Consider the following 10297-nt stretch of genomic DNA (forward strand, 5'->3'; position numbering starts at 1 on the left):
AAAATCATCTTTTAATTCAGTAGTCTCTTAGTATTTGAACAAGTGAGTACATAGGAATCCACAATTACATTTATTAAATTCAATAAGCATCGAATAGTAGGGACATGAAACAGCAGCCACAACTCTCATACTGGAGTTATTCCAGAGGTTTTTTTCCCAGCAGCATTAAAACAGCTAAAGAAACCCATATGGATGAGCTTAGGCCCCATTATGAAGGAAAATTACAATCTCACTTCTTAAAACAAAGTCTGAATGACTAAGTGTAAATTCCTGTTTCTTGTACCCTAATAGCAGAAAAAATAGAAGTCTGCAGGTAACAGTGAATGCCAAGGAGCCAGTTTTTTCCTTTCACTTAATTACCACCTCTGCTCAGCACAGTGCATTCATTCTCACCGAGCACAAAAGTGTAAACTATTGGTCTTGGACTTTTCCCTTGTAGTTAAGAAAAGCTGCGCATCTTTCAACTCTGTGCAGGTTATCTCTCTTGCTGCAAAAAGGCATTCAGCAAAACAGGAGAGGAAATATTGCACATATGGTTCACTGTAGTTCAAGTAACAGCTGCTGAGACTGATTTTCAGTGGCTCTTGATCAATTTAAAGGCCCAAATCCCACACCAACTACCTGTGTGGAGGGTACCTACCTTCCTCTATGCTTCTGTCACCTGTCATTTGAAATCCTGGAGGAGACATAACAGGTTCCAGAACCAGATGGTCTGTATTAATCAGTGCTTACAAGCCAACAAACCCAACATCAGAAGGTTTGCTCAAGTAGTGGTGTCTCCGTACAAAGTGCATGCAGCTCAACTAATCTTGTAGTTACAAAACAGTTACCAATCCTGATTCACAGAATCAAGATAATATTTTTCTTCTTTCTGGAAAGGATGCACGTAACCTGTGACCTTCACAGCTGCATTCAGTGCACACATGCACCATTTAAACTGTACACACTTCAAATGTGCCACTGTATCGCTCTAACCTGTCAAATTCCTTCCTCTGCTGCTAGAAACACAGAACACAAAAGCTCAGTTGCAGCAGGGGTGACCAGGTATTAGGGTATGACCAAGTTAAGTGTTCTGTCAATGTGTAAGTAAAGGTGTACAGTCATTGACACACAGCCAGCAAGGTCAGTGGTTAGGTACTCCTCATTAAAAAGCAGTAATAAACTAAGTATTACTTCTGGTTGGTTTTTCTGTTTGTTGTTGTTTTTTTTTAAATACATATTTAACAGTTCTCTTCCTGCATCCTCCCATATCTGACAGAAAATGCAATTAGTCTCTTGTATACTATCTCCAAGAGTAAGAGAGAGGCTACAACTACTCCACAGATCAAGCTGAATGCCCAGCGTGGCCCCAGGTGAGTGTAGATTTGGCTGACAAAAACAGGCCCAAGGATCCGTGCTCCACTTCCAGAGGCAGTCAGCCATCCCATGTAGACACCCTACAGCAGATCAAGAGCTTATGTAAGTGATACAGGAATTATTTGGCTGGCCATTAATTCCAACCCATTAGCCTAACTAGAAAATTTAGAAGTATTTAAACAACCACTTATCTTTCTTAACTCATTAAGACACTTCGTTAAGATTACTTTGTTTCCAAGAGTACTGCTCAGCCTCTCTAAGCATTAATTCCAAGGGTCCACTCATAGGTGCTCTACTGGTTTCTAACAAAATGCATTCTGGCTCAAAGCATTTAGTCTCTTTCACCAAAATGTAACATGAAAAAAATGGGGAAAAGTGGAATAAAATCTTTTGTTCAGCAATAATGTAAGTTTGCTATAGTGTTTCACTACTAAGAAATGCCAGTACTGAAGGTCTAGTAGCATTTGTAGTCTTTATATAATAACCTTGGTAAGAGGAACATTATTTGATATTGGTATTCCAAATACATAATTGGTAGTTACAAAAAGGACTCTGCCAGAATAGTCATGACATTTCCACATTGTAAGATTTGCATAAATAGCACAAGCTTTGCTTTCTAATTGCCCTAGAGACTTGCCTTGGATTTTAAAAAAGATTGGAGCTCCTGCAAAGTTCTGCCCTACTTAAAACACACTATTATTTTGCTGATGACAAAAAGAATTTTTTACTAGATCCCTCATTTTAATAAAGAGAGTGCAAGTCTTGCAGAGCAAATGAAGTAAACCATTTAGGAATTGTGCTTACCTGAGGCTTTGGTCCCAGGACTTTTGAGTATAAAGTGTAGGACATGACATTACAAACTGGATAGCCCAACCCTATGAGCACATCAGAGCTGAGGTACTGGGCCAGGTAGATCATGGGAGTATTCAGGCACCAGGACTGTGTGACAGGGCAGCCCACAGGGTCTCCTGTGTGGTTGGATGGCAGCTGCATCTCTTGCAAACTCCAGAAAGGCATTAACATTTCAGTGGGGGCTGTTCTGGGAATGGAGTTGTTCTTTATTTCTGTAAAAGTAAGTTATTCATATCATTAAGAACAAAAGTGCAATAAAAGGCTTTCAAAAGAACACTACAAAGGTAGGCGGTCTAGTAAGACTTGAACTATACCTTGCCACTGGATATTTGGTAGTTTCTTCCCCCAAGGCAGTAAGATAAAGAATCCAATCAAGACAATCAATAAGCCTGCATGGAGTATGGCACGCTCACCAGTCCTATCAAACATTGAAATTGCAATTAAATGTATCATTTAATAATGTAAAATTTATGTAGCTGCTAATGACATAGCCCATTAGTTTGTGGAAATTGTATCAGACCAAAACACCGACAAAAATGTTACAAAAGCACAGTAACTTAAAACCTGCTTTTCTTGTGATTCAAGAGTAAAAGACAGTCAAATAAGGGGGTTATGTTAACAGAATAAAAAAACAACCACAACATCAAGGCTGTGCCAAAATTGGAGGTATTTCATTGTCATAGTAAACCCAGATCCATTACCAAGTAAAAGATTTGAGTAACACAGATTTGGCCTTGCCATAAAACTTTCCACACATAGCCAACATAAGTAACAAAATTCCAAGAACTTACTTTTTTGATAGTATTTTAACCACCATGAAAACAGTAACTGATTCAATGCCAATCACACTGAGGATTATTCCATTATAAAAAACAGCTTCTTTCCTGGTCCAGGAATACATGTCCATCGTCAATGGAGTAGCTATACTAAAATGACAGAACAAAAATACAGTAATCATAAAAAGCTGCTTCTACACATTCATTGCCATACATGTATTATCCCAAACATCAGTGCACTACACCAGCCATACTCTGAAGCATCATTAATCGATTTCTGATAGTTCAGGTGGAGTTAAAGCCAAGCCAGGGTAATAGAGACAGAAAAAAAATCAGACCCTGTGAGAACAAAAATAATAAACTTTTAATACTGTTTCAGTTTTAGCAACCAATCAGTCTCTAAAACCTCAGTTTTCTAAAAATAATGCAGTTTTACAGAGCCATATTGTAAAACAAATTTTAGCTACATTAGAGCTCAAAAAACTTGCAGAATAAATCTTACATCCTCAAAGTATTTTATAAGTTAAAAGAATGAAGTACATTTCAGCCTGAGATAATACTGTCATGTTTTACTTACTTTCTTACACACAAAAATTTGGGAGTGGATAACATACATCTTTAGGCTAAAAAACCCCCCGTCATATAAAACAGAGTATTTAAGAATACAATTGCATTAACTCTATCAAACAATTGTTCTAATCATTACCAAAATAAGAGACACACTGAGGCTTTTGGAGCTAATCAGAATCATACTAAGAAATCATACAAAACTAAAATAAAAAATATAGAACAAGATACTCAACTGAAAACATGTTTTCTCTGAAGATTTTAGGTAGCCCAAACTAAGCTACTTTTTTTTTGAACATTCAAAAGGTTGAGGATATGGGTTTGCCTCCATTCAAAAGCTTTTACATGAATGTTTCCTATACCACAAACTCCACAGATTTTTAGTTACCACTGACCTTTAATTCATTACTCTGTATTACACATCAACTTGATTGCATATGGTTTTGGACTTCCACTTAGGAAGTTAGGAAGATGAATGGAAGAGAAAAGCTTCTATATGCACCTCCAGTCTAATTACTCTACATGTCTGAATATTTTGAGAGAAAATAGAAAAACTTACGTTTCAAAGACAGCAAACACAAACAAGATGACAAAGAAGAGAACGTTGAGTGCTACCACAGCAACGTGGTCAATGCTTCCTTCTGTGTTCTGATCCAGAACATCACTTCCTGCAGCAACATAAAAGAATTACCAGAACTGCACACTTGAGCAAGTTGGTGGGCAGCTAGGCAGTTCTACTTTGAGAATCAAAGTATAAAGTTTTTAAATCAAAATGGAATTGTTGACATTTCAATTCCACTGACAATTAGAGAAAATTATTTCCAAACTGGTTACACTGTCTGTTTTCCCAATGAGTCCTGAGTGACAGCAAAATGAGCATACTTCTTTAAATATCTTAACAATGGAAACCAAAACATTCTTTTGAAAGGTCAAAATTACACAGCAGAATTCTCAGGATGAAAATATGGAAGGATCCATACAATTTCTTTTTTTTTTCTTCTTTGCTACGAGACAGCACTATGGACACAACATGACAAATGAAGCCATTTCTGGATCAGCTAGGGAGAGATGTAGCCTGTTTTCCGCATCAACTTCCCAGTGCCTCAGACTTTAGAATACTTCTAAATGCTTCTATGTAATAAGAGAGTACTTCAAAATTAGAATCACAGAGTAAGTTTTCAAGGAAACACTGGTACCTTCTCCATCAGAATTGATACTTTTGTACTGGCGTCCCATGTCATCCACTCGGTGCTCCCTAGAAATTTAAAACTTTTTTCATTATTCAAAATAGTTATTTGATCTACTATTGAGTCAAGTTTCTGGTAAAATAATTGTAAATGGTATCTATATGGTAATTATTCACAGCTCCTTTAAACATCATCTACCAAGCTCACATCTGACTGCAGTGAATACCATCCTATTCAAGAAAGGAAATATTCTAGTGGGATAGTATCACATATCCAGATGCATCTGCACCAATGGGAGAATGAATAAAAATCCCCCCTGAGATTCTTAAAGGAAAGACACAGACAGTGAGATCCCTACAGACAAGCCAACCTTATTCCTCCTTACAGAAAAAACATGGGCAGCAACCACCAACACTAAAACTATATCAAGGCTAATAGTCTAAGATCTTTAACTTTTTAAATCAGTTTACATTCTAACCACAACATCACCAAGATTCATTTATGAGCATAACAAAAATACAGGTATTAAAGAAGGTAGGAACACTGAAAAAATAAATAACAATTTATAGTTTTAGCACTCCAGGTTTCAGGTTTATTACTCCTGCTGAGCAGCGTATTATTTGCTACAAGTCACCCACATGAACGAAGTAGGATATTTAATTTTTTTTTACTTGATTACCTGAATATGGCGAAGATGAGAATAATATTAATAACTCCTAAGAGAGCTCCAAATAAAACTGGTGCTGTGTACATGTTCAGCTGAAGACAAAGGAATTTCCATGTTACTCCTTCTTCTCCAATAAGTGTAAAACATGTCTGAAAAACTTAAAAATATCAATGTACTGTGAAAATTTTGAGAATCATTAAGAAAATATTAGAACATATGTAGAGCATATTAAACTGGATAAGCACAGTTATTCTAATTACCAAGTAAAATTTAAGTATTATACCTGTCAAACCTTTTACATTTTGAGAATCCTACTCTAAATAAACCAAACGGATACTAGTGGGATCTCAGCTAGCCAGAAGACTGCTTGGTTACATACAAACACACTGTATAAATAACATTATGACACATAAAGAACTAAATTCTGAGTGTACCACTGGTTAATTTTCTTGGCAGACAGATGATTTACTTTTTTCCTCTTGCTTCTACATGGAAAACCTCAGTCCTGGGACTGGATTATCTCTCATGCTAAGCGCAAACTAGAGAGAAAAGATGCAGTAGGGGGGTTTAAATGAAACTTTAAATTGGTGCAGAGCACTTGGACAAGAATGTTTCATTTTTATTGGCTTACAGAAGTACAGATGAATGGATCCCATTTATTCAATTGTGATATCATTGACAAACTATGCCTTAAGATCCCCTACATACAGCTGCTGAGGATTCCTACTTCCATTGCCCAATTTCAACCTAGTAAGAGAAGTGAGGAAAGAAGACATGCTTTACCTGGCCCTAATATGAAGCCAACTGCTTGGCAGGCACTGGTATTGGCCATGGCACTCGTTCTTTCCGTCAGAGAAGTGGCACCCGCAATATACGATCGAACTACAGCCACATTTCCTTCAAAAAAACCCCAAACCCAAGCAAGTGTTCATGTAAATATCAAGTCATATCGTTAAACTGTTGTTGAGTGACATTTATTTTAAGGGTTTGCTTCTTATTTTGCAAGAAAATAAAACCCAGCACTCCCTCTAGTATTTTTGCACAACAGCACAATTACACAGTTTTGTGACAAATTGCTATGGGCCAACTCTTTGCTTTGTTAAATATTATCATTCACATAATGGTAAATCTGGTACTAAAATACAACGTTACCCATCTTACAGAAGACACAGAATGTAGTAATTTTCAGAAATGTAAATTCTGCTGTGGTTACCTGCTCCAAACCCCACGAGAGCACGTGCAGTCAGCATATAGTACTTGTTGTGGGAATGGGGCACGTGGACGTAGGCATAGAGACAATTTGCAGCTACTGAAATAGCAGTGGAAATGACCAGAGGTTCTCTCCTGGGCCTGTAGTTGGACCACAAGCCAAACAGGGGAGAGGCAACCATTTGGCCAATGCTGTATGAAGCTATAATCCAGCCCAAGAAACTCGCATCCGCTGTCGGATCAATCTGCAAGAACACATGAATCAGTTCTGTGGGTAAAGCACTGGAGTGGTTTTTATTACCAGTAACACCCTTTTAGACTTAGTACCTGGGATACCAAGGACTCTGTACTGTAATGTTTTGTCTGGGGTAATAAACCTTGGCTCACTCCCTCCAGCAATGCACCAAATCAATGAAATCTGCTTCACTTCCCAGCCTGGGAATGGCTCACTTGCAGTAAACTCCAGCAGTTTTTATGCAGCACTGCTGATGTTCTGGGCTAGAGACAGAACTTCAGCAATATGGCAGGCACTTTCCATGCCAGCAGCAAGGAGTCACTTCCATTGTCTCTGCACATGCCTGAATCTGTCCTGATTTACAAGGCTGGTAATGCATTTTCTTTTCTTCTGCAAGAATTCTGCACCAGCCTTACTTTTCAGTGACACCTCTAGGTCCCTGTCCAGGGTATGTCCTTCCAAATTTGCATTTAAAACTGCCTCCTACAGTTCCAGGGGCACTAAAATCCTACCACAGATTAAATTCAAGGTTTAGAGACTTTTATGCTGCTTCTAAGATCACAACTAAGAGGTGAAAAACCCCCAAAGAAACTAAAATCGCTATACAGGAACAATGGCAATCCCCTGTTAGGAATATCAAGATCTACGTGCAACAATGTGACATTTACAGAGCAACTTGTACCTCCAGTTCCCTTTTTCTTTTTCTTTTTTTTTTTTTTTTTTTTTTTTTTTTTGCCAAAATGCAGACAAGTCTTGTGCATGATGTTTTAATAACAAGATTTCTATTGGTTTGTTGTCCAAGAAATCATGATATTGGAAAACCAAACATTTCAGGATTACGATGCACCCTTGCTAATTCAGGAAAAAAACCTGACAGATTTTGCAAGAAATAATAAAAGCTAAGTGGATGGCAGAATAAAAGTCTCTTAAAGCCACACACTTCCCTTCACTTTTTGTTTTCCTAAACAAAAAGCCAGTTTTTGTACGACCTACTTTCTGAGCAGGAGTTTTCTGTTCTTACTAATTAAAAACCAAACATATTTACAAACCTTTTGGAGATACGGCCACACAGACATAATTACAATTGAGAAACCTGCAACACAGTAAAAACAGAAGTTATTTTATTTGCCATTTTTATCAGTAATTTTTTTTCCTGAAAAAGTTAGTACATGTTCCTTCTTCTGCCTCTAAGTGTATTATAGTCTAAACCTCTGCATTTCCTGCTTTCTTTAAAGAGTGGTAATTCCTTCTATCAGGAAGAACTATTTTTAAAAGATCATTTTATAGGTGCATACACATTAAACAAAAAAACTCCTGTGTTGTCCTCACAGTGGAAAGCCGATAAGGTCCTCAAAGTAAAAGAATTTCTTGATATACTGACATATCTATATTCATTAGTCAAAGACATTTTAATTCATTAAAAAAAAAAAGTTACTGGAGCATTCTATCAACTTCAAGATAATTTCTTAGCCCACAGAAAGTCATCACAGATCAAAAATCAACAGAATCTTTGTTTCTGGGGGGAGTTATTCAGGAATAAAATTTCAATCTGTTCTGCAATGGAGATGCAAAGTCCAGTAGAAGAAAACAAGTTTTGATACATATTTTGAAATAGCATACATTCCCCTAAAGATCTTACCTCTTAAGAACTCCACATTATTTCTGTTCTCATTCCCTAGAAGTTTCACTTTGGATGATAGAAGTGCATCCTTTGTTTTGTTCGGTTCTGAGCAGTAACCTTACCTTGCCACTACCTTTTGCCACTAGCAAACCATTAAGGAGTCATAAACCACAGACTTATGCAATATGTCATTTTGTGTAAAACCAGTTTTATTACTTATCTCATTAGATGTAACTTTCTGTTTGATTTGCTAGTCATATATTTTCTATTAAAGAATTAAACAATGTACCTTTTTTGAGGTTAGAACAGTAGCATTAAAGAAGCCCTGTAGTTGAAACCTAGAAAACCCTGTAATTTTCAAAACAAAGTATACTCATTAAACAAATGACATCGAATTCCACATGTGTTGACTTACCTACACTACTGAGAAACATTGTCAGGTACATGATCCAGATGGATCGCCATCTGCTCTTATAATGCTCCTGTGTTTCAACATCATCTCTGTTTTCAAACCAAAAAGCAAGAAAGAAATCATTATCAGGTCCTCTTCTAGTTGCTCCCACATGACACTGAAAACATTTTTCACCAACCTCTCAATACAGTTGTGTAACTTGTTAAGCAGGAGTGGATTTTTGCTCAGCAAAGACTATAAAGGATTTATTTTTCTCTGGAAAAATACTAGATTGATAAATCAAACAAAATAACAGAAATGCTATCAGACACCAAATGTTACGTACAGAGATCTTGATCTAGGGGAGGTCTTCAATTCTGCAAACTCTTTGTGTAGACACTTTGGATTACCACACATCATATGAACGTTTTAAAAAGTGTGTCTTAAACCATAAAACCTCAGACATTTCCTCACAGCTGTACCCTTAAAAGAGCCACAAACCTGAACAACTCTTGATTTGACTAAAAGCTACAGCCAGTCTGTTCTTATGATGAGAAAATAACAATATACAATGTAAAAGTTGTGCGTAAAAGATATTGTTGTAGATTGCGAAGGCTGAAAAAGAAGTTAAATTAGAAGTTACAACTTAAATTACAAAGTATCTCTATTCAAATTATGTGGACTCAGGTTATAGATACATAGATGCCGGAACATAGTTTATAAACACTGTTTATGTAAGTCATAGATTTCGGCACATCTGCGATTCTAAGTTCAAGACACTTGTTTTGCTGTCAGAAGGGGAAAAAAACCCCAAGTGACCACCTGCTGCCCACACATGAAGGCCGCTATTGAACACCCAGACCTCTGCCCCACATTAATCCTGTCTGGTGTCCTTTAGGAACTTCCCAAGCGAGCGGGTTTGTGATTCCCTACACGGGGCAGCAGCCCCCGGCCCGCTCCCGCAGCCGGGCCCGGGGCGGTCCGAGACACGGGCTCCGGGCTCCGGAGCGCTGGGACGGCGGCTCGGGCCGGACCCCGGCCGGGCAGCGCCCCCGGCTCGGGCTGCCCGTGCGGGGCGGGGAAGGACCCGGCACCCACGGGCGGCTCCGCGGGGCACCCGCGGCGGTGCCGCCCCAACACCTGGCGCCGCCTCAGAGCGGAACCAGCCCCTACCTGCTCTCCCCCTCCTCGTCCTCATCCGCCGCCGCCTCTGCGGACCCCAGCAGAGGCTCCTGCCCCTCGGGATGCGCCTCCGGAGCGGAGCCCGCGGCCGCCATGGCCCCGCAGCGCCGGGCCCCGCCCGCGGCCGCCACGGCCCGCGCCGCCCGCCGCCAGGGGGCGCCCGAGGGGCCGCTCTACCGCGTGTCCGCCGCTGGGGGCGCTGCCGGCTGGGGCCGGGCCGGGCGCGAGACGCGGAGGGGCGGGGCCGGCTGCCT

At 39.3% G+C, this 10297-nt stretch overlaps 1 protein-coding gene across 2 annotated transcripts; it reads right to left on the reverse strand.

Moving 5' to 3' along the window:
• Positions 1 to 27: 27 nt before the first annotated feature.
• MFSD8 (major facilitator superfamily domain containing 8) lies at positions 28 to 10166 on the reverse strand. Of its 2 annotated transcripts, XM_082282398.1 has the most exons (12): positions 10035 to 10166; positions 8886 to 8971; positions 7899 to 7942; positions 6619 to 6859; positions 6189 to 6302; positions 5418 to 5562; positions 4748 to 4806; positions 4111 to 4219; positions 3000 to 3134; positions 2523 to 2626; positions 2161 to 2420; positions 28 to 1436 (listed from the first exon to the last, which is right to left on the reverse strand). In XM_082282398.1, exons 1-12 carry the CDS (start codon positions 10136 to 10138, stop codon positions 1221 to 1223), a joined length of 1617 nt encoding a protein of 538 aa, XP_082138524.1. In that variant the 5' UTR covers positions 10139 to 10166; the 3' UTR covers positions 28 to 1220. The 2 variants fall into 2 exon arrangements, with proteins under 2 accessions (XP_082138524.1, XP_082138525.1); XM_082282399.1 differs by lacking the exon at positions 6189 to 6302.
• Between the last annotated feature and the right edge of the window lie 131 nt (positions 10167 to 10297).

This window comes from Coloeus monedula, assembly GCF_965178545.1.
Source record: "Coloeus monedula genome assembly, chromosome: 5".
Taxonomy (NCBI): domain Eukaryota; kingdom Metazoa; phylum Chordata; class Aves; order Passeriformes; family Corvidae; genus Coloeus; species Coloeus monedula.

What these genes read in the sequence shown, in the direction of transcription:
- MFSD8 (XM_082282398.1), bottom strand. Translation starts at nt 10,138, where the DNA reads ATGGCGGCCGCGGGCTCCGCTCCGGAGGCGCATCCCGAGGGGCAGGAG. An exon ending in AATGTTTCTCAGTAGTGTAG is followed by an intron (nt 7,943 to 8,885) that starts GTAAGTCAACAC and finishes ACTGTGTTGCAG; the next exon opens with GTTTCTCAATTGTAATTATG. An exon ending in CTCATCTTCGCCATATTCAG is followed by an intron (nt 4,807 to 5,417) that starts GTAATCAAGTAA and finishes TTAAATTTCTAG; the next exon opens with GGAGCACCGAGTGGATGACA.